The sequence below is a fragment of the Plectropomus leopardus genome, chromosome 8 (assembly GCF_026936395.1).
Source record: "Plectropomus leopardus strain MGB_pleo_1.0 chromosome 8, ASM2693639v1, whole genome shotgun sequence".
NCBI classification, from domain to species: domain Eukaryota; kingdom Metazoa; phylum Chordata; class Actinopteri; order Perciformes; family Serranidae; genus Plectropomus; species Plectropomus leopardus.
The window spans coordinates 12434262-12460641 of NC_142183.1; the positions used below are offsets into that span (position 1 = coordinate 12434262).

Genomic DNA, 26380 nt, shown 5'->3' on the forward strand with positions numbered 1-26380 from the left:
GCGTAACTATGCTATTAGGTGATTTATGATCAAGTGGGATTCATTACTGAGCACACCTGGTTAACAGCAGTTTTGGATTTGGAGTTCTCTTGTATTTTCTCTTACCAGGAAATTAAGAGAAAGTATAAAAGAAATTTAAGAAAATGTTACTGCCTGAGGTCCATTGTTGCTTTAATTTACTGCACACACACACCTGTTCCACAGCTGACAACATGCTATTATCAGCCCATTTTGTTCACTGTGTGGAAACTGGTCAGCAAACAACATAAATTCCTTAACAGGGTAGTAAAATAGTTGGAATTCTTGCAGCTGCACAGGAGTGAAAGGGGACACTTATTCATTAATTTTTTACCAAAACTTGAGGAATTGCACAACACAGAAATTACACTGTGTGCGTGAGATAAACAACTGCGTTCACATACAACTGGACTCAGTCGATACTTGTCCTCACCAGACCCCCCACCTATATTAGTATTACAGTCAGCACCTCGGAGCCTTTTGTGTTTCTTTTCCAGGCTTCAGCTCTTTGATCTTTTATGCTACACTACATGATGTAACCTTATCTTCTGAGCAGATACCTGCTATCTATTCTGTATGGTCAAGCATGTGTGTGTGTACAGTATGTTTGTGTGGGTTGGTGAGAAAAATGTCTAGTATGTGCTTGACAAATAGTTGTTTTTTGCTGCTTATTTGTCTGTTGCCTAGGTTTTTTTTTTACATCCTGTGGACATGTTCTTCCATCTTAGAGTCTGAATTTTAATAAATATTATATTATTGAATAAATATTTATTTAGGAATATGCACCAGACTAAAATACTGTGGCTACTAAAACAAAATGTTGACACACTGAACCTTTTAAAACCAGCTCCACAAGAACAGGAAATAAAGCAGGACCCGCTTTAAGATCGGTGTCATTTAAGATAATTTTGTAGGTTTTTGTCTATTGCATTTTTTCAGATAAATTTGCACAAACCTGCTGATACTCAAAAAGCCTGGAGCCTGCCCCTGGGACACGAGGGTAACTGGTTACTCCTGCCTTCCCTCTACGGTGCACATTGAAAATAAACCCAGAGCAAAGTCTAACGCTTGCACAACGATGTGTCGTTACTGTGTCTATAGACTTGAATAAGTTTAAAAAGGATTTTGAGCTCAAGTTTGCAAATGAGTAGAAAAGTTTCAGAGTAATAAAAACACACATATATTATATATGAAAATGTGGCCCTGCTTTTGAGGTTCAGAATTTTTACTAGTAACATGGCAGGGTGGCAAATTTAGTGTTGAGCTGCTTTGAATTTGTGGCCACATGTTTACAAAAGTTGTTTTAGTGTAAACTCACTGCATTTTCTTAATTTTTTCTCTTGAGTTTTTATTTTATTTACATCAACAACAATACAATATAAACCTTTTTCCCCCCAGTAATTTTCTCTTTCTTCACTGACTGTAAGAAGAATAAGAATAAGAATAGAACAAAGCAAAGTAGAAGCAAGAAGGGTTTCTTGCTGTGGCAATAAAACTATGGAGGGCAAAAAATAATGCTGAAATGCTGAACTGGGGCCAGACAACAATAAAGGAAGAATTAAACAAGAGATCAGAGGCAAAAACATATTACAAGGAACCGAGAGAAATACAGATAAAAACTATATATATATATATATAAAAAATAACAAAAAAAAACTACTACTACTAACTAGGATCAAGACAGAACAAAATGATAAATTAGAAAACAAATTAACGTAGACCACATCACATATAAGCAAGTCTGAAGAAAATAATCATACGAAAAAGATATTGCATTGTTGTTGATGTAAACATTTTTTTTTTAATCAAGGAAAAAATACGAAGTTTTTTTCCTGTATATATTATAATTTTTTGTTTGTTTGTTGCAAAGGTGTAACATCACAATAAGGTAGATATTCACCCACAGGCTTTGAAAAACATTTAAACCATTTCACAAAATCTTTCGTGATACCTCTAATCATTCTAGTGTATGTGTATGTGTTTATGCTATTGCCTATTATTTTTGGGGTTTAAAAAAAAACTGGTACAAAAAGGTTTTTATCCCCCTTGAGCTTTATTTTGAAGTTCGGGGGTTAAAGCCTCGCCGGAAGTGTGTGTGGCTGTTGCAGCTCGCGCTGCTGGGAGGAGGAGGAAAGCTCAGGCTGTGATGCCGCTGGATGATGGCTGCTTTCGGGATCTTAAGTTACGAACACCGGCCATTAAAGCGGCCTCGACTCGGCCCTCCAGACGTTTATCCTCAAGATCCAAAGCAGAAAGAGGTGAGATTTTACGATGTGAAATCTGAAAGTCCGGGAATAATGTTTTGTGGAGGAAAAATGTCAGCTAAGAAGCTGCTCGAGCTAACACTAGCTAGCCTGTTTAGCAAGCCCTCTAGACGATTTGGGCCTAGCAATAACAATGAACAGCACCTAGTTGTCAGTTTGTTAGCTAGCTCGGCAGCTTACTTGGAAAACAACCGGTTCGTTGGACACTGGAGTTTGCAAAAATAGCTTGTTGGCTTGCGTAGGCTAACCACTTTGATATAAACTGGAGCTTAGCTTTTGCTTTCTGATGGAAAACAATTAGCTTTTTGGATTGTGCGCGACTGGTAATTGTTTGTTAGCTTGATGTTTTGATCCAATGAGATAGCTAAACCTGCACAGCTAACCCTTATGATCTGAAGCTGAACCTTAATTTCAGATAAATGATCTGTGCTCGTTTATGAGATTGGAGTTTGGCCTAGCAGGGCTGAGCTGCAGGCTCCTGATCTATTATTAACCTAAGATAATCTGTTGATGTAGATGGAAGACTGACTGCTTTACCTCCGTGTCAGCGCTGCTGCAAATATCTCAATAATGACTTAAGTACACATCATTATGTTAAATTTTCTGCTGTCAGCAAGCCAAATCACATGCATGTGCTAATTTTCTCAAATTACAACTGGCTGAAGGGATCATAAATTTATGTTACAACCCCAATTCCAAAAAAAAAAATGGGACGCTTCATAAAACGTAAATAAAACAGAATGCAATGATTTGCAAATTTGTTTTGATCTGTATTCAATCAAATACAGTTCAAAAAGCCAGCACGTGCGATGGTATAGAGGTGAGTTATTTCCCATGCTATCATGCAGGGATGTCCAAACTTTTTTAATAGGAGTCAGATTGGATAATGTGTGAATACCTGGGGGCCAGTGGCTTCTGGCAGGCATCATATGGGTAATATATACAGATCACATACAAAGGACTCAAACACAGAGGTGAAAAAGTGTTCAACTTTCCACTGCTCCTTTATTTCGACTTCATGCTTTTTTGCCGTGGCCATGTCTGCTACTTTGCATGAAATATCTGGTTTTTAGCTTGTTTACCATCTGTTTATGCAAACATGTTAGTTTCTACTTGGAGCATGGCTACAAACTGTGTGATTATCCTGCCATTAGGTGAGTGAAATTACGAGCCTGTGATCTTGCTTGATTATCCAATATTGTGTTAATCATATACTATATTTTGAAAGACAAGCTGAGGGCCACAATTAGTCCCTGGGCTAGACTTTGGACATGACTGGCATAATGGGCACCATCAATGCTGGCAGGTACATACAGGTTTTGGAGCAACATTCAATGCCATCTAGTTGATACCTTTTTCCAGCAACACAATGCAGACCCTTATTCTGCATGTTACAACATCTGGCTTCATATTAAAAGTGTGCAGGTACTAGACCGGCCTGCCCCCAGTCCAGACCTGTTTCCTATTGAAAATTAGTGGCGCATTATGAAGCACAGTATGAAGCAATGGAGACCCTTAACTGTTGAGGAACTGAAGTCACATTTCAGGCAAGAATGGGAAAGAATTTCACTTTCCAAACTTCAACAATTTGTGTCCTCAGTTCCCAAATGCTAAATAAGTGTTGTTAAAAGAAAAGGTCGTGTAAATTAGAGGTAAACTTGCCCCCGCCCCAGTTTTTTTGGAACAAGTTGTAGGTGTCAAATCTAGAACAAGTGTACAAGTGTACAAGTGTAATACACTTTAGGAATTGAACATTAGATATCTTGTCTTTGGGCTGTATTTAATTAAAAAAGGTCAAAGTATTTGTAAATCATTGCATTCTGTTTTGTTTACATTTTACACAGCATCCCAACTTTTTTGAACTTGGAATGTAATATTGTAAATCAGCACTTTGCATGTGCGTATGTTTTTTTTTTTAATTTTATGTACATATGCACTGAAATGTTTGTTCTTTTTAGGATGAGTTGACTGCACTAAATGTGAAACAAGGATTTAATAACCAACCAGCTGTGTCAGGTGATGAACATGGCAGTGCCAAAAATGTCAACTTCAACCCTTCAAAGGTAAGGACTCAAGTTCTACCTTGCATGCCTGTTGTTGTATATTTTGTATGCGATTGATTTGGCCGTCATACATGTTTCCCTCCATGCTTTACAGATCAGTTCAAACTTCAGCAGCATCATTGCAGAGAAGCTGCGATACAACACGTTTCCAGACACAGGGAAACGTAAGCCGCAGGTCAACCAGAAGGATAATTTCTGGCTTGTCACAGCGAGGTCACAGAGCTCCATCAATAATTGGTTCACGGATTTAGCGGGGACTAAACCTTTGACACAGCTGGCTAAAAAGGTAAGACCCTTGTGTGAGTCTATTAAAGCCGTCTTTGCTGGATGAGGTTTTGTTTATGTTGGCAGTGTAATTGTTGTAGAAGTCATCTACTTTGTACTACACTGGCCTCACCCTCTGGCTGGTTAAGTAATGCAATTCTCTGCAGATTAATCTCCTCTATATGTTTTTTTTTTCATTGTTAGTATTATAATTTTTATTGTTTTCATGTTTACTTCTGCTGATTTCCGCTATTTTCATACTTACATTTGCAAAGGACGGGTATAAAAGTTTTAAGCTGTTGTTCAGTCATGTCCACAAGAAAGGAAATGACATCTTCCCAAAATTTAAGAACTTAACTTTGCTCAAGTACTTACATAAAAAAAGGTTTTTGTTATTACAGCTATATGATTAACAGTATATTGCTTGCACAAGTCTTCAGTCATTTTCCCACCCACACTGACCAGTACTGATAAGATACAAATTTTTATTGTCTAGTCTGACAAATATGAATAAAAATAGACTTTTAAGTTTTGTCTCTCATGAGGTGACCGTTAAAATAAGATTTATTTCATGATAACACACTTGCATGTTTAACATTTGCATGCTGAATACACTGCTACATGTTACCACTCCTAACTGTTGCTACAGTAAATATGCAATTATGAACCAAAACAATAAAACCACTGGCTGGTCAAGTAAATAACATTGATAATGCGCCGCCCACCCAAATACCATTGCAGGACAAGCACAACCCGTCATGGCAACGACGCTTTCCAACGGTCATTACAACCCCACAGGGCTGCTAGTGTTGCTGTACTTGGGTTTTTTAAGATGATATTGCTGAATTCTCATAGAATGCCGATATTGCTGCATTTCTATGTTAGTAGTTGGAACACTGCATAGTTTTGCGACATCAGCCCACAAATTTAGCTTCCTTTATTGTGGTTTGGCTCAATAGACGTTTTCTGCCAGGACAGCCTGGACAGAAGTAGATAACAGATCAGGTGTGGAGGATACTGATGTGTATATCACAGCGTGGAGAAATTTACGTGCTGGTTCTGTGAAAGCCAAGAAGAGAACGAATGGCCACAGTGAGAAAAAACAAGTCCCCAAACTGTGCAGAACTCCCCCGGACGATTCAATTCAGCATCACAAACCAATTCAGAAAAGGTAAGCAAATGCTGTGTTTTTTATTTCCTCATTAAAACAGCCAAATTGATGCTTCTGTTTAAAACAAGTCTATTGTTTGTCTTGTTTGGGTGTATTGACCCAAAAACACAATGAATGCCATTGTTTGTTAGTGCAAACAGGTTTTATTGCCGTGTGCTGTTTTTAAAACTTGGAAATCTATTATTTATAGATTGTCTGGGGGTGTTTTTTTGTATTTTCTCACAACAAATTATTTTCTCTGTAAGTGCTCCTACAAGTGGCAGCAAATTGATGTTGAATATTGAACACATCAGGTTAAATTAAAGGTGAGCTTTCTATTCATAAATGTATGAAACCTCTTTATGGTTTACAATAACAATGTAATTTGTTATATATTTTCTTTTATTCCTGCTTGCATTGGTACATACACATTTAATTGTTTTTCACTTTAATTAACAATGTTTTCTTTATGTGGTTATAATGACTTTGATGGATCACTTTTTCAGGAGTGCACAACTTCCAGATTTCTGCTCTGCCACTTCATGGAGACCACAGAAGAAGTAACATCAGGAGGAACATTTGCAGATGTATTTAATTTAAATTGTGGACTTTATACATGCAATGCCTCCAGGACATTCATTTCCAGCACAGAACAGGCAGTGTTGAAAAGGAAATGTCATCCATCTAAACTGTTTATTTTATTGCAAAGAACCTCTGAAGTCTGTATTTACATAAAGTTAGCAGTAATGTGTAAGCCCAATGTATATGATTTATCTTTATTTAGCATTTTTGGCAGAACTGTTTAGAAAAAGCACTGCTGTTGTTATACCAATAAAAACATTTTAATAAATTGACCTTTTTTCTGTCAGAGTTCTTATGTTGCCATTTGGGCTGTTATCTGAAATGTTCTTGGTGTGTTTGCACTGTGTCCCTCAACATCACTGATGCATGTGAAATGTCTTTGTCATAGGTTCCAATCTTTAGCAAAAAAGAGGAGGTTTTTGGATACTTGGCCAAGTACTCAGTCCCTGTCATGCGCTCAGCGTGGATGATTAAGATGACCTGTGCGTATCATGCAGCCATCACAGAAACTAAAGTGAAGAAGAGGCATGTGATTGATCCCTGTATAGGTAAGCAAGTGATATTGGTATTTGTTGGTAAAGCAGCTGTCTGTTTGTTTTTTGCTGTTTGTGCTGTTTTGAGTCATGTTTCATGAGCTTTTTTGATTAAAGATAACATAAAGGAAGCACTGTTATTTTTTTCTGAGCTTTTCATAACATTCTGCTTTCCTCCTGCTTCCTAATTTCTGGTTGAATTGTGTATGTTTTAGCATCAAGGTGCTATTATGCCAAATCTTTCTCAAAACTTTTCTTCATGTGACATGACAAGTTTCTGCATGATGTAGCAGCTACATATTAAACCTATACCTTGCTGTGGACGCCGTGTTAGTTTGTTGCAATAACAGACAAACAAAACAATCGAGTGAGCAGCAGAGCAGCAACTTCCATGTGCTGTGCAGTAAATTACTGTTTCGGTCAATGAAGTGTGCTGGCTTTGAAGAGAGCACAGAGAACGACTTCAGTTCCCCACAGGAAAAGGCTGTTTGACTGCAAGATAAAGTGGTAAAATAATCTATTTTTTGGTGGTCCTTTTTAGGGGTCTGTCAATATTGTTTTTTCAATGCTGATACTGATAAAGATTATTAGTACTTAATGAGACTGATAATCTATAATTGGAACCGATATGCATTTACAATAAAAAGGAAAGTATTTCTGTCGAAATTTAGAATTTTGAGTGTAACACACCAACACAAAACTGTTTGTTAAAAATGCCTTTAACAAATGTTTAATCGAAACTAAACTTTTCAACATTATATGCGTGAACGCTCTGTGAACATATAGATAAAAAAATAATGAATAAAAATAGCTCCCTGAGGTTTTACAAGGTAAAAGTTCCTCCCATGCTGACACTTTCTTTGCATGTATTACAGACTGCCTTCCCTGGTGTTGGTTGAGTATAATACGCACACTTTTTAATTAATTAATTTTATCAGCCATTATTAAAATAAAATGCAGATAACGATAATCAACAAAATACCAAATATCAGCCATGAAAATCAGCCAGGCAGATAATCTGTCAACCTCTTGTCCTTTTATAGGAGGCTAACATACTTTTTGCTGCTGCTCCTGTCCATAGCCACCAGACTCCTTTGAAATAAACAGTAATTTTACTGTACAAAACAAGTAGTTACTAGTTACCACTTCCACTGATCGGTCAGATAATTAGTGTTATTTTGTGACTCTGTTCTGGACCAAACTAACATTGTATTCACTGCAGTAAGTTACATTTTTTAGCTTCTGTGCCCCGGTAGCTCCAGCCTGATTCGTTACACTCATCAAGCTGTGGATAATGCACAGACTATAGATTTATTAATGTGTTTATACAGCACAAATTCTTCTGATTTTTTTGCTTTAAGACCTGTTTGTGTTTCTGTGTGTGTAGAATGGACTCAGATCATCACTAAGTACCTGTGGGAGCAGCTTCAGAAGGTGGCCGAGTTTTACAGACAGTTTCCCAGTCAAGGCTGCAGCTCGCCCCTACCAGCCACCCCCGCTGATGTGGAGACGGCCATGAAGCAGTGGGAATACAACGAGAAGCTCGCCATGTTCATGTTTCAGGTCAGTTCACTCATCAGTGTTGGGGTTACAGTTTATATTACTGTGATCACATGATGTGACATTGATGCGCTGTGACAACATTTAGCCTTCAAGGAAACTGCTTTTTCCTTGACCTATTGGTCAGTCTGCTTTCTATTTTGCTGGAATATTGTAGAGAGTGCAGAACAGTGGAGGAGGCTGTAAGCTTTATTAAACAAGCTGATCTAAACTTTTTTAATAAACAGACTGAAATTAGTTTTTACCGAAGTACAGCAAATTTCATGGGAAAAATTGAGATTTGTGGCACATCTGCTATAAAATCTCTTCTAGACATAATCTGCCGAACAACAAAATAATATGATTTGTTCTCTATGAGTCATAAATAAAATAACCACATTTCATCTGGGTAGAGTAATTTAATAAAGGAATTAGGAATGGCTTACTTTTTATGATTAAGTTCTCCAACACTGCTTCTTTGCACTTAACCTACCTTAATCCTCAAAGTTGAAATGATGATCACTATGTATTTCAGTGAATAAATTCATGATAGAGTCCTGCACCAATCCTGTTTTCAAGAACTGCTCCAAAACCGGAGCCACGACATGCAATACTGCACCCACTCTGCCACCCGCACATTTGAAACATTAGTTCTGCTGTGCAACCCGTCGGCTCAAGATCCACAGCCTGACCCGAAACTGCAAATCTTATAGTTACCATGCACTGTTCAGATTATTTGGTTTGGCAACACAAGTGATCACTTTGGGACATTTCATACATGTGAAACGAAGATAGAATATTTTTTTTAAACATAGGTTATTTAGGAAACAAAACTTAAATGAATATTTTCTTTGATTCTCATAATACTGAGCAGCACATTTTCACAGCTCATGTGTCTGTTTGACCTGATTGAAGCGACTCTCATTCCAGCTGGAGAGAGAAGACAGATCCAACACACAAACATCAGCAGTCAGAGGATTAAAACATTAAATCATTATTCTTCTAATTTTATTTTAATATACTTATCATCCAATACACACGATCCAATAGGCAGGTTATTTTTTCACCTAGAACAGAATCAGAAAATAAAATTAAGACAAAATACCAATGCAAATTATATTTTTTGGGGTTTGCCAGTGGGGCACCCACAGGTTCCCCTCTCGGTGCAGGTCCATGAATGAATAAATGCTAGCATCTAACCCCGTAGTTATTGTTGTTATCTTGCTTGATATGAAAATGCGCTTGTGTTTCTGTGTTCAGGATGGGATGTTAGACAGACATGAGTTCCTGACGTGGGTGTTGGAGTGTTTTGAGAAGGTACGACCCGGTGAAGATGAGCTTCTCAGACTTCTCCTGCCGCTCTTACTACAGGTAAATCCCTCTTTTCATTTACTGTCATCCAAACATCTCTACCTTGACATTACATCATCACTCGTGCACCGATGGATTGGTTTTGGGAAACTTACAGTCCTGCTTAACATTCACACAGCCGAACACAGTCTGTTATGACGGGCGTCTACAGCTGTCAACAATTTATCATGGGCCAGCCTTGGTCTACAGCACTTTGGTGTTGACCTTTTCTGACAGAGGCCCCCTGGGGCCCGCAGCCTCTTGTTTTGTTTCTGTCTCCAAAGCTGCCTGATGTTAATGGACACTGAGTGCTGTGGGTAATGCTGTGAATCTCTCCTCTGTCCCTGCAGTACTCAGGGGAATTTGTACAGTCGGCTTACTTGTCACGGAGACTGGCTTACTTCTGCACACGCCGCCTCAACCTGTTGCTTAGCGACGGGAGCATGGGCCCCGGCACAGGAGGGCATCCAGCCCATGGCATGTTGACGCAGCAAGGCAACGCCCTGCCCCCCACCCCGACCTCTCAGCCCGCAGGAGGGAACCAGCCCCAGACAGCTTTCACTGACTTCTACATCTGCCCGCAGCACCGGCCTCTGGTGTTCGGCCTCAGCTGCATGCTACAGGTATTGTTCTTCATTTTGACTGATACATAATTAATTATAACAAGGCTTCACTTACTAATTGTTCTGTTTTTCTTTCCCCCTATTATTTGTGTTTTGCCATTGTCACATCAGAGCATCGTGTTGTGTTGTCCCAGTGCTCTGGTGTGGCATTACTCTCTAACAGACAGCAGAAACAAAACTGGTTCACCTCTGGACCTCCTGCCCATTGCTCCGTCCAGCTTACCAATGCCAGGAGGCAATACTGCCTTCACACAGCAGGTACAAGCATCCTGACAAACTGAAGAGTTTTCTTTTGCTTTTTTTTTCTTGGTGAAATGCACCGCAGGGTAACAGGTTTTCCCATTTTCCCATCACATTCGAAGATTTGCTTAAAATGAAAGTAAACAAAACATACATATATATATGACTGCACTTTATCTTTGAATAGAAAATAGAAAGAGAAAAAAAAATGAGTGACTCACTGTGACATCAATGCTCTGATTTCACATACGGAACCTTTAAAATCTGATTCATATTGTGCTAAATTTTTACTTCAGATCCGCAGCACGTTTCAAACTCGTCCTGTTTATGTTTTAAGGGAAGCGTTAATTTCTCCATCGCAAGGAAACTGTAGCTTCACAAAAAAAATCTTTGTTAACTCAAAGAAAAAAAACTCATAAGTTTTTGCCATGTTTCATTTTTTTAAACAGAGTTTCTTACATTTCTGCTGAATACATTCCAAGAAAAGTTGTTTTTAGCACCAAGGTGTACTGGGGGCTTGCTTAAGATGTCAAGGTAATTTTTTTTGTGTTTTCTTATAACCACAGGTCCGTACAAAGTTACGAGAAATTGAGGAGCAAGTTAAGGAGCGAGGCCAGGCAGTCGAATTCAGGTGGTCCTTTGACAAGTGTCAGGAGACCACAGCGGGTGAGAAAAGTGCTCCATTATCTCTGCAGAGAGAAACCTGTTTACAGCTTGTAAAACAAGGTCAGGGTTTGATTTCTATAATCTGTTTCCAGGGTTCACCATCGGGAGGGTTCTGCACACTCTGGAGGTTTTAGACAACCACAGCTTTGAGAAGTCTGACTTTAACAACTCACTGGATTCCCTGTACAACCGAATATTTGGGTCAGGCCAGAGTAAAGATGGCCATGAGGTAAAGATTGATCTCCCTTCCCGATCTGCTTTTATTATTTATAAAGCATGAAGAAAACATTGAGATATAAATGATACATTGGAAGATAATGTTACGAGTATCTCTTGGATTCAGATGTTGGATTGAAAAGTGTGAGTTTTCGTGCCTCGGAGTTGACACCATATAGTAACTGACTGACTCATCAGATTATAAAATGTGGCTGTTAGCTGTTATTTTTAGCCGCATTGTCTCATACCGCATGTTTCTGTCCAGATGTCACCAGATGATGACGCGGTGGTGACCTTGCTTTGTGAATGGGCCGTGTGCTGTAAGCGTTCTGGCAGACACAGGGCCATGGTGGTGGCCAAGCTGCTGGAAAAGAGACAGGCTGAAATAGAAGCAGAGGTAAGAGACACGTCGCCCTCTGTGAGCTGCTGCCACATGTTTCTGTCTCTCTTGCTTTTTTTACCACAGCTCCAAACTAACTGTTTTAACAGTGATTAACTCTATTACATCTCCTCTGCTCTGGAGTCTAATCCGCTAAATCAACATCACCAAAACAATGTATGTTTTGCTTTTCCTATTATATATATTTTTTTAATGGATCGATCATATTTCCTCACATTTATCTTCCAACATGATGGAAGTACAGTTTCAAAAACGTTTTTTTTTTTTTACATTTTTTAGTTTTATTTGCTTATAAATTATTTTTACCAAAACAAATCAAAGGTTTTACGTTTAAAAAATATATAAATATTATTGGATTATGATAATATCAAATAGTTGAGATGCATTAATCCACTTTTTTCACTTCTGATATCACTATCTGAATTTGTCAATACTGATACCATAGTTAAATTTGAATGTATTTCAAAGCAATTTATTTGATCTGTAAGTTAGACTTCACACACAAACAGGTGCAAATGACTGTGGCATAACCAAACAAATCAAGTGCACAGCAATACCATATTATCTTCTAGTAAGAATATTTATATACATGACTTGAAAAGTTATAAGAGCATTTCAAAAAGTGTAATGGCAAACTGGCAAATCCTTGTGAATATTTGAAATTGTGTTGCTAAATATATATCTACAGTCTCAAACAACCCTGTCAAATAAGTAAGTGTTGAGTGATTGCATTGGTTACATGCAGAGCGTTTGATTGAATCGTTATTGTCTCTCCCAGTCTGTTTAAAGACCTGAAACACAGTCGCTGTGATGAAACAAACAGCAGGCTTTATTTGCGTGAATTAACGTTAGAGGACCTTCAGTGAGAAAAGGTAGTATTGTGATTATTATGGGCTCTGGAGTCGTACTCTCCTCGACCCAAACGTGCTCTACACTCGGAGCTGCCACTTGCTACACGCTAGTGTAGCTAACAAGTTTCTTTGCCGCTGCCCCAAAATGGCCATGGACATTTTCCACGCTCATTTAAACTATGATTAGTCCCAACACAGCTGGAGGGACAGTCTTTACATGTTTTAACTTCAATTTAAAAGAAATAGATGAGCCATTGTTCATTTGAGTTGGGTGTGTGTCGTAGGCGACTGTCCACCTGCGTACTCGCTTGGATTTTAGGACTCACTGAGCTCCTGGCATACAGACAAACAAACAAGCACTCCGCTAGTGAAGTGCAAGAGATCTATGTGTGGTAACCGACATCAGACTATGAAATCTGTATCAGTATGTGGAGGACATCAGTCTGATATCAGATGAGTGAATTATGTCAGTATCAGAATCGGATACTGATATTGGATCTGGTTGGTCCCAACTCTACAAATAACCACGTGCATTAAGTGTTGTAAACCTGGAGACATGGCCTTGGTGTCCTCAGGGGGGGCTACAGCTCTGAACACACACGTAGTAGTGAAAAGATTACATGTTTAAAAGTGGGATAGTGTCGCAATCAACTAAAGTGGACTTGACTTTAGCCCTGAACATCAGCCTTTGAGAAGAGTCTGCACGGGGCTATGTATCAGCAGACCACTATATGCATGAAACCTGTGGTTTAGTTAGTAAAATTATTCTTTTATTCTGACATTAACAATCTAATATCCATGACTTAGTTTTCTTGCCTCCACGTGTCAGTTTCTACAGTATAAATTCCTGCTGGGATGCCATCAATACACCCTCCAACAGTGCAAATAAATGCTAAAACCAAATCCGATGAAAGCTTGTAAACAGTTTTTTTTTTTAACGTTTAGCACTCATAGACTGTTTGTGGTTTGTTGTCTGTGTGGTGTGTGTGTGTTTGCAGAGGTGTGGTGAGTCGGAGGTGGTAGATGAGAAAGGGTCTGTGTCATCCGGCTCCCTGTCAGCTGCCACACTACCAGTCTTTCAGGATGTGCTGCTGCAGTTCCTCGACACTCAGGCCCCCACACTCAGTGAGTCTTTTTTTTTCTGTAGCTGTGATTCTTAAATGTATCAGTCTTGATCTGATATTGAAAGAACTTTATATCCTTTTTGTCTTAACCTCTTATTTCATAACCCATTGCAAATGTATTATAAATGATTTGGCAAGTGAAACCTGGTATTCAATAATTCAAATCTCCTCTTCCCCTCCGCAGCGGAGCCAGGGAACGAAAGTGAGCGAGTGGAGTTCTCCAACCTGGTCCTGCTCTTCTGCGAGCTCATCCGTCACGATGTCTTTTCCCACAACATCTACATGTGCACGCTCATTTCCCGTGGTGACCTGGCTTCTGACTCCCACCTGCCGCGCCCGCGCTCCCCCAGTGACGAGCCTTCTGATGAGTCAGAGCGCAAGGAGCAGGATGCAGGCAGCAGTGTCAAGATGGAGGCATGTTGGAGGCATCTGTTGTTGTGGAGTGTGATGACTCATTTGAGCAGCAGTACAAAGTAGCAGCGTGGTGTAAAAGGGTAACATGAGGTTATTGATTTGTTCAACAGGATACCGGTCTGTCGGAGTCCATGGAAATCGATCACAATTCCAGTGCTAATTTTGATGAGGTATAAACAACATTTCATACTTTATATTTCACTTTTTATATTTCATATACTTCCATGGTGCATGCATATCAAGAGATATTTTCATGTTTTGTTTAAAATCAACTTTTTGAAAATTTGGAATTCCACATGTGCACTTGTCATTTAATTGGCCTTGCAGATGTTCTCTCCTCCGATGCACTGCGAGTCGAAGGGGAGCCCCTCTCCTGAGAAGCCGGCTCCGGAGCAGGACAGCAAGGCCGGCTGTAAGGACAAGGGCATGGACCCCGCCTTCCCTCAACTGTATGAGCAGCCTCGCCACATTCAGTATGCCACTCACTTCCCCATTCCTCAGGTAAGAGTGCTCACAATTTGGCATTTTAAAAGTGAGTTTATATGAATGGATTTGCTTACAGCTTGTCCACACAGGAGGCATATCAGCAATGTTTTTCAGTCTGTCACACATCACTTTCACAAAACAGATATGCTACTATTTTTCTTAATGCACAGGCCAGGTAACAGCTTGTGTACACTAAATGTGCATGATCACGACCCAGAAGAGTAGTTTTCTGGGCAGAAGGTTCCTGCAGATCCCTGAAAAGCCTTAAAAGGCATTGATTTCATTAATCAAAAAATAAGGCCTGAATTGGTATTGAAATGACTTAAATTAATCTTTCATTTGTCTTAAAAAAGCTAAGACATGAGAAAAATGATTTTTTCTTTGTTGAAAAATCTCTAAATAACATTTATTTTTTGTTAGATAATTCAATAACTACATTTTATGTAATAATAAACTGAATATTTAGGGTTTTGGGGTTGTTGATTGTGGGGAAAAAAAGAAATTGAAGACACCACCTGGTGCATTTTTAAATTACAATGGGCTTTTTTTTCTCACATATTATAGAAACAACACATTTGATAAATGAAGAAAAAAGTGGGCCGATGGATTGGCAATTAAAAAAAAGATTGTTTGCATTCCCACTCCATATGATTGATAGTATTTTTATTAAACCAGACAAAAAAAGCACAACATGTATGCATCGACAAAATAAAATGAGAAGTCAAAAAGTGCAAAAAAAATCCAGTGGGACAAATTCAGTTCCTGCTGTAGACTTTTTTTTGCCAAGTTCTGTATGGACTGAGTGGTGAAGCATACTTATGCTGATTAAAATCTCCAATTTGTTTTTGTTTTTCTTGTTTTAGTTATTGCTTTTGAAAACCCAGAACTCAAAATTTCTCAAAAGTTAGAGGAGGGAGTTGAGAGACCTCGTCACATCTGTGCGGCCCAGATTGTTAGTCTTGCTGTGCTGCTCAGGTTATCAGCAGCATCCAGTTTACGAGGATCTTTTTTTTACTTTTTGTCATTGCTATTAGGAGGAGAGCGCCAGCCACGAGTGCAACCAGCGGTTAGTGGTCCTGTATGGTGTGGGCAAACTGAGAGATGAGGCGCGACACACCATCAAGAAAATAACCAAAGACATCTTGAAGGTGCTGAACCGCAAAAGCACAGCAGAAACAGGTAAATGTGTTCCTCAATTTTATCAGCTTTTGACTGATAGCTTAATGTCCCGTTCCTCCCATTTACTTATGTTTTACATTACCTCAGCTGTTGGGATGCAGTTTATCTGGCAGCAAACTGCCATTTAAGATTACATTTTAGTTTCATTTCACCTACTTTTCATCTTTAATGATGAAAATGTTGTCACAGAAATTGCTCTGAGGGTTTGATATGTGTCACCCAGTTTACTGACTGAAAAATCCATGTCTATCACATGAAAGATAACATTTTGCCAGACAGCAGTTTAGAACGCAGGACCTTTATCATGCTTGGATGTTTGTAAAACATCATTCACATGCGGGATGTCCCACTGTGGCCATTCCAGCTGTTATCATCCTAATAACTCTTTCTCTTTGAATACATTTCATGTGTATTCCCTTTCCTCTGCCCTTCTTAAAAGAACTAGCTTTTTTTCTTTCTTTATCGACCCCTCGGGGGGATTGCATCACTCAATCTTCTTTCCACCCAATTTCTATGCTAACGGCCCTCATCTGTTCACAGCCACTTTATCTCTGATACATGTGACCTTATTAAGGTGATTTAAGGTTTTCAGAGTTATAATTGCATAGATTGGAGTGTTTTGTGTCACCATATCACATTCTTGTGAGCTGATGATGACCTTCAGCTCACAGCTGATGTTTCTCTTACATGAAAAGCACCGTTTTCCTTTTTTTTTAAAGTACCTTTACGGTGGTGTCTTTTGCACTGAAGCTTCAAATGGAAGGAGGCTGGAAATAAGATAACAGACCATTGGCTTAACTCGATTTCACGGCTGGCTTGTTCAGCAGAATGGAAAGAACACCACTGACCAGTTATAAGTTGCTGCTTTCTCTTATTTTTTATCCTCCTCTCTTTCACACAGGAGGGGAGGAAGGACAAAAGAGGAAGAGGAGTAAGCCGGAGGCCTTTCCCACTGCAGAAGACATCTTCTCCAAATTCCAGCACCTCTCCCACTTTGACCAGCACCAAGTCACCTCCCAGGTCAGAGCGGGAAACCTCCCTCAGTCTCGTGTTTCAGAGTGTGCAGGGATAAGTTCATTATTTGGGGAGCAGCCGCAGGGTTTATTAATGCAAATAAGTTGAGCAGCCTAAAACAGAAGACCTCCCAAGGTGACTCATTTGAATGTAAATGTGATTTGAATATATTTTGAGTTCTCTTGAGAGATGTCTGAATATAATTTGAAGGCACTCAGGTGACTCACTTAAAAATGCAGCAGAACATAATGGATTTAGATTTCTCAGAAGAAGAGTTAATGAAGAATGTTGTTGATCCTAAATTCAATACTGTCAGTAATAAGATGTGAAACACTGTGATTAGAAATAGTGTACAACTTCATTTGCATTTTAAAGTGCCTTTAATTCTAGCTAACATCAGTCTCAGGGTCAAGTCGCCGCAATACAGATTTAAAAGAGTTGCCCTGTTTTGTTGCTTTATTGTTTGTTTGTTTTTTTTTATGAAGGACAACTTTATTTGCTTTCTGGAAGAGATGTAGATGAGAGGATCTATGCCCCTCTCATATCCTCCTGTTAAATATGAAGCTACATCCAGAAGATGGTTATATTAGCTACTGCTCTGATCTTTGTTAATGGGACTGTTTTTCGCAGCAAGACTCATTTGCATAAGAAGCGGACAATTTTGCACCAAATGTTCATGCATTACCTTATTTAAATACATGCAAAAAGCACAGGAGCAACAAGATGCTCCTCTCTGGCAGCGCAGCTTTTGCTCAGGTTTTAAAGTATTTAATTCATTAGTTTGTTGGTAACTAAATCCCAAAAATTAAGTAAACCTGTTTAGCATAAAAAAGAATATTATTTGAACTCCATGTGCTCTTGAATTTATCAGTTAATGGAGAAGATGTTTCATCTGTTATCTGGGTTAACAGAGTAAGAGCTGAAAGAATTTTGTTCCCAGCTTTATGGCTGCAAAATGAAGTTTGAATGGTTTAAATTCCTTTTTGTTTAGATTTTTTGCCTTCATTTGTCCCGTTTGTCTCTCTCAAACAACATCATTTCCGGCAGCTGACAAAATATTTTGGCATTGCTTGAATGTTTCTGCTGTTTTTTTAAATGCAGATTGTCGGTGTGGGAGCTCTGCTGAATGGCAGCATATTGTTGTGTTGCAGCCTGGTGTCAGGCTGTAAATATTGCTGTAAATGTTTGTTTTTTTTCTGCGTGCTAATGATATTTTGTTTGTGCACAGGTGTCCAGAAATGTGCTGGAACAAATCACCAGCTTTGCCTTAGGGATGTCGTATCACCTGCCTCTCGTCCAGCACATTCAGTTCATCTTTGACCTCATGGAGTACTCCCTCAACATTAGTGGCCTCATAGACTTTGCTATTCAGGTATCGTCATCGCTAATGTCATTTAACAAGGATACACGTCTTTATTCTTCATTGTTAATAAGAATGCGTTGTCTGCGGTTGTTTTTGTAGCTTCTGAATGAGTTGAGTCTGGTGGAAGCCGAGCTGCTGCTGAAGTCGTCGAGCCTGGTGGGCAGCTACACCACCAGCCTGTGTCTGTGCATCGTGGCTGTGCTGAGGAGGTACCACTCCTGCCTCATTCTAAACCCGGAGCAGACGGCACAAGTTTTTGATGGGTAAGTCACTTACAAACTACACCCTAACATCTCAAAAATATATTCACAAAGTCATGCTTAGATTTTAATTGGTGGAGCCAATTTTTGGACTGGTACAATTTTAGTCTTTGCTGTGAAATGAACAGATATTGAATTCCAGCCCTGAAGGGATGTTTACCAGTGCAGAAAAATGACTCAAACTTCTAATTAAAGTAGTAAATAGCCAGTATTGGGTTGTAACGGCAAATTAAAGAATTGCTGGTGGTTTGCTCTCTCTGAGTCTCATTCGATCGCCTTTAATTCGGATTTTTATTGTCACAGCATTGCTGACAGGGCACTTAGTTCCTAAACAGCTACAGCTAGCAGTTGTTTGTGATGCTGGTAAAGTGGGAATTTTAGCTGATTCTGCTGCTGCACTTGAAAGTCGTTTTGGATTAAAGCATTAACTAAATGCCTCAAGTGTTAAAGATAAAGAAAGCTTATATAAGCCTAACCTAAAAGGAATTAAATTTAAAAGTAGTCGACAGTCTTTATGCTAAGCTAAGTTAGCTGCCTGTTGGCTTTAGCTCCACATGCAGCGTACAGACATGAGTGTTTCCCAAAACGTCAGACTTTGCCTTTAAAGCATGCAGCTGAAGGGAGTTTATGTTCAAACGTGTGTGAATGTGTTCTCAGGTTACGCATCGTAGTGAAATCGGGTGTAAACCCGGCAGACTGTTCCTCTGCTGAGCGCTGCATCTTGGCCTACCTGTACGACCTCTACACCTCCTGCAGTCACCTCAAGAACAAGTTTGGCGAGATCTTCAGGTAAAGATAAAGCTTAACGCCCAAAATTATTTTTTATTTTATTCTTTTATTATATTGGGCAAGTGGTAAAAAAGACTTAAGCACAAGGTTTTTTTTTTTCTGGAGCTCTGGACCTGATGATAGATGTATCCAATTGCTTCCTTATCATGTCTGTTGACAGTCACACATGCTCAATACTAAACAGGGACGTGAGGAAAGGTGGCGGATAAAGATAAAGTTTATGAGGAGCGCCCAGTAGCTTTGCTGCATGTCATCCCCTCTCTCTCCCCCTTTCACTCTTACATTTTCCTATCAAATAAGAAAGGCAAAAAGCCTAAAAAATAATTTAAAAAAAAAATAGACAAAGTTTATGAGCTGAAGTTCAGACGAGCATTTCAAGAAAACTGGAAACAGGAGCTTAGTTTGGTTGCATTAGAGGATGTGTGTGAAACTTCAACTATGCTGCAAGTTTGAGAGCAAGGTGGATAAAACTGGCTAGTTCTTTCAAAGGTGCATCAAAGTCCTGTTATTTGATAACCACTAATACATGAAACGTTTATCTAGGGGGAAATAAAATTTAGCTTTAGGCAAGTAAATTTCAGACACAATTGCCTGATCAATTGGAAAAACATGCCTTTTTTATCTCGGCATCTGCACCCTCTTTGCAGCAGGGGATGACCATAACAGGGAATAGCTGCACTTTCTACCTCGAAAAATCACCCATAAAAGCTCCCAAATCAATATCTGAACCAGCACCAATATAACATGTTTCTCTGCTGCTAGCATGTGGCTACATGTAGCAGTGTATGTAATGTAAACACTTGTATTAGCCTGGAGCAGATGGCCATATAAAGAAACCAAATACGACAGCTTAACATTATTTGAAACTTTGGCCACGTTTATTATAAGCATCTAACATTGTTGACAGAAAATAAGGAAAAAAATATTGGGTCTCCTTTAGCAAAAATACATATATAGCTCCCTCAAGTCTTTTTTGGAGAAGGCAATATGTCAAACAGGGAAAGACACTCAAACAGAATCCTCACATTTATGTACACTATATATTATTTTACCTTTAACTTGCTTTTATCAGTCAAGACAATTGAGCGTCTGTATGCAGTACATCAACGTCACTATATGTTGCCCGTGTTTCACTTTATTTATTGTTTCTTTTTAGTTATCAGCAGCGACATCATGAGCTCTCATTCTCTCCTTTGTGTTCCCTTCAGTGAGTTCTGCTCCAAAGTGAAAAACTCCATCTACTGCAACATCGACCCTTCAGACTCCAACATGCTCTGGGATCCTGTGTTCATGATGGAGGCCATCGCCAACCCTTCAGCCCACAACTTCAATCACTCCATGGTGGGCAAGATCCTCAACGACAGCCCAGCCAACCGCTATAGCTTCGTCTGCAATGTGCTCATGGATGTGTGTGTGGACCACAGAGACCCTGAGAGGTTTGATACTCTTGTTATGATGAAGTTTCATGTGTTTATGGCTCTGTATGGTTCAGTTTTTTACTATTTAATTGACTCTTGTTTCACATAATGTGATGTGCTCTTAGGGTGAACGACATTGGGATCCTGTGCGCGGAGCTGACGGCGTATTGTCGCTCACTGAGTGCCGAGTGGCTCGGCATCCTCAAGGCTCTCTGCTGCTCCTCTAACAATGGCAACTGTGGCTTCAATGATTTGCTTTGTAACGTAGATGTAAGTTGTGGTTTTGTAACTCTTGAACAAGATTCAAAGCCGATGCTAGGGCTTTATAGCAGTCCCGCAATAGGAGTAATTATAGCACCTATTTGTTTGTAAACACTGGTTGAAGGATTTCAGTTCTGTTGCATTTCATTTTTTTTTAATACTTCCTTTTTATGAACACTTTTTTAGATTACAGGGACAATAAGCAGAAAAGCAAAAAAGAGATTAAGAGCAGAACAAACAGGAAAAAAACAGACAAATATAAGGGTCATGGGATGATTTAAGGTTATTACACATGGTACATACAGTGAATACAAGAGATCTGTCTTGCTGGCTAAATAAACACAGTATTCCTGCTGTTTTTCTTCGAATTCTTTTTAAAGTCATATAGAATAGGTAATCCATTCTGTTGTGTTTTCGTAAGTCATTTTCAATAACAATGTCGGCTAAATATGTGTTTTACTTTTACAATATGTCTGCCTTTCATCTTAATATTTAATAGTTTTCTGGTTACGTTATAATTTTCTCATCTCTCAGCATTATGAAATAAAACTGATCTCTGTACTCACATCCTTCAGGTTAGCGATTTGTCCTTCCATGATTCCCTGGCAACCTTCGTAGCCATCCTCATTGCTAGACAGTGCCTGCTCCTAGAAGACCTGGTTCGCTGTGTGGCCATTCCCTCTCTCCTCAATGCAGGTAAGAATGATTTAATATCAGACATCCCGCTTGAAATGTATGTGTTGTGAAATTAGTGCTGCTTTTTTTGTTTTTTTTATACAATGCTGATGTAACCGGCTGACACCTCTCAGCATATTTCAAATTTGTTAATTTGAATTGAGACCTACTCCATTCGTACAAATGTGCACACACATTTAATAAAATGCAAAAACACAAACAAAATACTTTATTTCAGGCATTTGCTCATTACTTTTAACTATTTCAGCATAATATCTAGAATTGTTTTTGCTGATTTTTCACCATTTTACTTTCAGCAAACAATTCCAATCATTAATCCACCACTCAACATGTGTATTTATCTGGATATATTTCTTCACCAAGTCATGATATCATTTTTATAAGTTAGTTGAGCCACTTTATTTTACCCTTGGTATGAATTACTGCTTTAAATCACCCTTTAAACTCTGCCCATTCTAAAACTTAAATCTGTGTTACAGCTTCACCATGTCCTCCATGTCATCCCCTTTCTAAGCTTCCATATATAATCTCACAACCGTCACAGGGTTTCCTGCAAATCCTTAAGCAGTCTTTCAATGCATTGAAATCATAAATCAAAATGTAAGGTCTTAATTGCTATCAGGATGACTTAAAACAATCTTTAAAAGTCTTAAAAATGTGAAGACATGGGAAGTTTTTTTACAATATTTACATTATTCTACAATAAACATTGTGCCAAAATTGTCCCTAACCTTGCATATCGATGTCTGTTAGGAGCCCTACATCAGTCATTATGCTTTATATTAATGAGTGAGTGGTGCTTTGCAGCTTGTCTTGTTGAAAGCAGCACCAGGCCGTATAATACATTACTTCTATAAGAGAGGAGAGTTAACACAGCGTATGTGATCTGGATCCATGAAGCCTCGCTGCATTTTGTGCACTTGCCAGAGAAGTGCCTTCCTCTCCCCCCGTTCATCTTTTTTCTCCCGGCTCTAAGACAAAGCCCCATTCAGCTCTGCTGCTTGGTTGGGTTTGGCTTATGTTAACACAACAAGAGGTGCCAAAATACAGCTCTCGCACATGATAAACACTTTGTTCTCACTGCCTCTTTCACGACAGCAACTCTGTAAAAATTACACCTCATCTTGACTGATGAGAAGGGTCTAAATGTAGACGAGTTATTTTGATGTGTGAATTATGAAGTTTATGTGACGTAAAGAGACTAAACTCTCACGTGTCTGAACTTACCTTCAGCCTGCAGTGAGCAAGACTCTGAGCCGGGAGCCAGACTCACCTGCAGGATTCTGTTGCACCTTTTCAAGACGCCGCAGCGCAACCCCGTCCCCCAAGACGGTGTGAAGTCAGGTAATACCACATTCAGAAACCTGTCGCCATTATATCAGCACATTTCTGTTTGCACCCGATAGTCAAAATTGTGACTTATCGTCTTACACTGGTGTTTTGACTTTGCAGATAAATCCTCTGTTGGTATCCGGTCGTCTTGCGATCGCCACCTTCTTGCTGCCTCTCAGAACAGTATAGTTGTTGGAGCAGTGTTCGCTGTCCTCAAAGCTGTCTTTATGCTGGGTAAGAATCTTTGCAGTGTTGTTATATCTATAAGTGTAAAGTCAAAACCTGTCATATAAAAAAAATGTTTAAAAATGACAATCTGGTTGAGGTTAGTATAGTTTGCCTGTAGGGGTGTAACAATACTGAAAACTCACACTTCAGCATGATTTTGGAAGAAAAGCCCAGTCTCACAACGTTCTGTTTTTTTCCAGTTATTTTGCTCAGACAGTTGTTTAAGTCAGACAAGATCCTTCTGCTGTGGATTGTAGTAACATTTTTTCCGCAGTCAAATTTGGTAAATTATTTTAATTATAAAAATCAGGAGCATTTCAAACATTCTTGTGTTTTTCTGTGCCAACATTGATCAAACGCTTTACCAAAAGGCAACAGGTCACAACAGGCCATAAAACTGAAAAGCAACTCTTATGCTATGAAACTGAAAATAGAAAGATGAAAATAAAACTTTGCATGAGGAGTGTTTCAGTTAGTTCCACCGTGGCTATATGCCAATGTAAATGCCTTCAGTAATAATTTTATCCTGCGATGTTTTGCATCTACAGGCTGCTTGAAAGCAGCGGGGATAAAGAGAAGGGCTGTTGCTAGAACTGCACAGTTAATCAAAATGTTACTGAAATTGTAATATTGCCAAGTGCAATATGCACATTTCAGGAGTGGTGCTTTTTCAATAAAAGGTAAACTCTGTCTTACAAATAAAATATTGTTGTGCTCAAAGAGATGTTTCAAATCATACTCCAGATGCAGAGGAACATGCTTGTTTGGTACAAACTCCAGAAAAATGACTTCAAAATCACATCATCATCATTTTATTTAAGTTTTTACATTTTATGCATATTGTGCAGCCCTACCAGGTGATCACATCTGGTTGACGCAGTTGAATGTGTGTTAGCATTTTGGATATGTTTTCATTAACATGTAAAATAACGACAGAGCAACGCCAACACAATGTCCTCATCTTATGCACAACTCTCTCTCCATTGCTGTTGTAGCTAAAAGGGAACCCACAGGCAGGTCCTCCACTTCTGGCATTTCATTTGTGCTTGCCCTGCTGTGACTGACACACACACTGATCAGCACCTGTTGCTAACGGCGTACAGCTAAAAGTTTCCGTGCTTGTGAACTATGTTGCCACATTACGTGCAACAGTCTGCATACTGTGTATTCTACGTGCACAGAACCGTGCCGCCTGTAACATGACAGTTCTACACAAATACACACATTGTTGCAGTCCTGTTTGCCAGGTTCTGCTTCATGTTAGTTTCGGCTGCCTCATGTCTGGGATCACTGATTTTACTGGTTGCACTGGTTGGTTTCACTGGTCTCTCTGTGTTGTTTCAGGTGATGCTGAGCTAAGAGGCTCAGGACTGTCACACCCTGCTGGCCTGGACGACATATCTGAGGGGCGCAATGTCTCCATAGAAACGGCCAGCTTGGATGTATATGCAAAGTATGTTCTGAAGACGATCTGCCAGCAGGTGAGGATCTGAACAGTTTGAATGATGTGAAAGCTATTAAATCCAGGGATCGACCGATATTGGTCTTTCAGGGCCATTACCAATTATTAGTAGTTAATGAGACCTTATATTTTGAACTAATATACATTTACAATGAAAATGAAAATATTTCTGTAGAGATTTAGAGTTTAGAATATAACAAACTTAAACACAAAACTTGTTTGCTGTTTAAATACCTTTAACAAATGTTTAATCAAAACTGAAACTTTCAACATTACATACAGCAAGTTCCCAGCAGCTTCTTTTTATAAAGTTAATGAAGAAATGAATGAATAAAAATATCTCCCTGAGGTTTTACAAAGTAAAAGTTCCTCCTACGCTAACACTTTCTTTGCATGTATTGCAGACTGCCTTCCCAGGTGTTGGTTGAAGTGTAATACGCATACTTTTTTATTAATTAATTTTATCTTTGATTAATAAAGTAAAATGCTGATACAGTTGATCAGCAAAATGTCAAATGTCATCCCCTAATAAAATCAACAGCCACAGTTCAGACAGTCTAATCAATGTATCTGGAAAAATAACTTCATACCATGCAGAGTTATAAGTGCATGCGTTGTTCAGTGTCATCAGCAAAGTTGTTTTTTCTGTCTGAAAGCTTTTGTGTGAGTGCACATAGAAGGAGCGAACTTTCTATTTTTGCTTTTCTGAGCGACTTGTAAATTCAGGAAGCCAAAGATGCATAATGTGATTGCGTGAATGAGATCATTTTCTGCACCAGATGTCACTTATGCCACTTAGATATGAAGGCCAGAGAGAGCTGGCAGTAACTCACAGGGCTAGACATGCTCTGAGACCTCAAGAGACTTCAAACACATTTTCTACCCACCGAGGCTCTGGCATGCGCAGCTCTAATTCTGAGAAATGTCCCTTGCCTTGTTGTTGCCACCCACCCAGCTGAGCTTGTTTTGCATGACTCATGAGTTAGTGATACTTGCACTGAAGTTGTTGACCTCATATTTCCCACTCTGCCATTTTTCCCCTCTTCCCCTCTTCTCTCCTGACCTGCAGGAGTGGGTTGGAGAGCGCTGCCTGAAGTCTCTGTCCGAGGACAGCAGTGCCCTCCAGGACCCGGTTCTAGTAAACATTCAGGCCCAACGGCTGCTGCAGCTTATTTGCTATCCACATCGCCAGCTGGACAGCGATGATGGTGACAACCCTCAGAGGCAGCGCATCAAACGCATCCTACAGGTCGCGAATACACAGACATTTGCACAATGTTTATAATTGACTTCAGTCGCCTTGTTTGTGCCAAAGAATCGTCTACTTTTTAGTCAGCAAAGATTATTGGTTCAGATAGTACTTTCAACATGAGTAGGTTTTCAAAATGAGTGGGAAGGCCTTGACTTTATTTGATTATTCTCTAAAAAAAAAAAAATAATTATGGCCTCCATATAATCTTACATTAAATAGTCTTTCTTGAATCACAGTTGTGTGATTTTGCTGCCCTCTCCTGGCTAAATCAAGGATTGAAGAAATGTCTCATCAGTGTCATGAACTGCACATACTCGTAACTGGCTGTTGACATAGAAAAGAA

The 26380-nt window shown here is 39.2% G+C and overlaps 1 protein-coding gene across 2 annotated transcripts in view; it reads left to right on the top strand.

Moving 5' to 3' along the window:
• The first annotated feature begins 2113 nt into the window (after nucleotides 1-2113).
• Nucleotides 2114-26380, top strand: part of med12 (mediator complex subunit 12) — a 34366-nt gene continuing 10099 nt past the window's right edge. The window contains exons 1-27 of one of the 2 annotated variants that reach the window (XM_088080900.1): nucleotides 2114-2276; nucleotides 4241-4345; nucleotides 4440-4631; nucleotides 6730-6889; nucleotides 8262-8437; nucleotides 9674-9784; nucleotides 10114-10386; nucleotides 10498-10644; nucleotides 11193-11292; nucleotides 11385-11521; nucleotides 11774-11905; nucleotides 13758-13884; nucleotides 14068-14297; nucleotides 14408-14467; nucleotides 14625-14798; nucleotides 15818-15962; nucleotides 16864-16982; nucleotides 18205-18348; nucleotides 18439-18602; nucleotides 19257-19388; nucleotides 20597-20824; nucleotides 20932-21076; nucleotides 21643-21763; nucleotides 22997-23107; nucleotides 23216-23329; nucleotides 24668-24804; nucleotides 25855-26034. In XM_088080900.1, coding sequence (XP_087937026.1) covers nucleotides 2175-2276; nucleotides 4241-4345; nucleotides 4440-4631; nucleotides 6730-6889; nucleotides 8262-8437; nucleotides 9674-9784; nucleotides 10114-10386; nucleotides 10498-10644; nucleotides 11193-11292; nucleotides 11385-11521; nucleotides 11774-11905; nucleotides 13758-13884; nucleotides 14068-14297; nucleotides 14408-14467; nucleotides 14625-14798; nucleotides 15818-15962; nucleotides 16864-16982; nucleotides 18205-18348; nucleotides 18439-18602; nucleotides 19257-19388; nucleotides 20597-20824; nucleotides 20932-21076; nucleotides 21643-21763; nucleotides 22997-23107; nucleotides 23216-23329; nucleotides 24668-24804; nucleotides 25855-26034 — 3966 coding nt within the window. In that variant the 5' untranslated portion in view covers nucleotides 2114-2174. The remainder of the gene's footprint in view (nucleotides 2277-4240; nucleotides 4346-4439; nucleotides 4632-6729; nucleotides 6890-8261; nucleotides 8438-9673; nucleotides 9785-10113; nucleotides 10387-10497; nucleotides 10645-11192; nucleotides 11293-11384; nucleotides 11522-11773; nucleotides 11906-13757; nucleotides 13885-14067; nucleotides 14298-14407; nucleotides 14468-14624; nucleotides 14799-15817; nucleotides 15963-16863; nucleotides 16983-18204; nucleotides 18349-18438; nucleotides 18603-19256; nucleotides 19389-20596; nucleotides 20825-20931; nucleotides 21077-21642; nucleotides 21764-22996; nucleotides 23108-23215; nucleotides 23330-24667; nucleotides 24805-25854; nucleotides 26035-26380) is intronic. The other variant, XM_088080899.1, reaches the window with a different exon arrangement.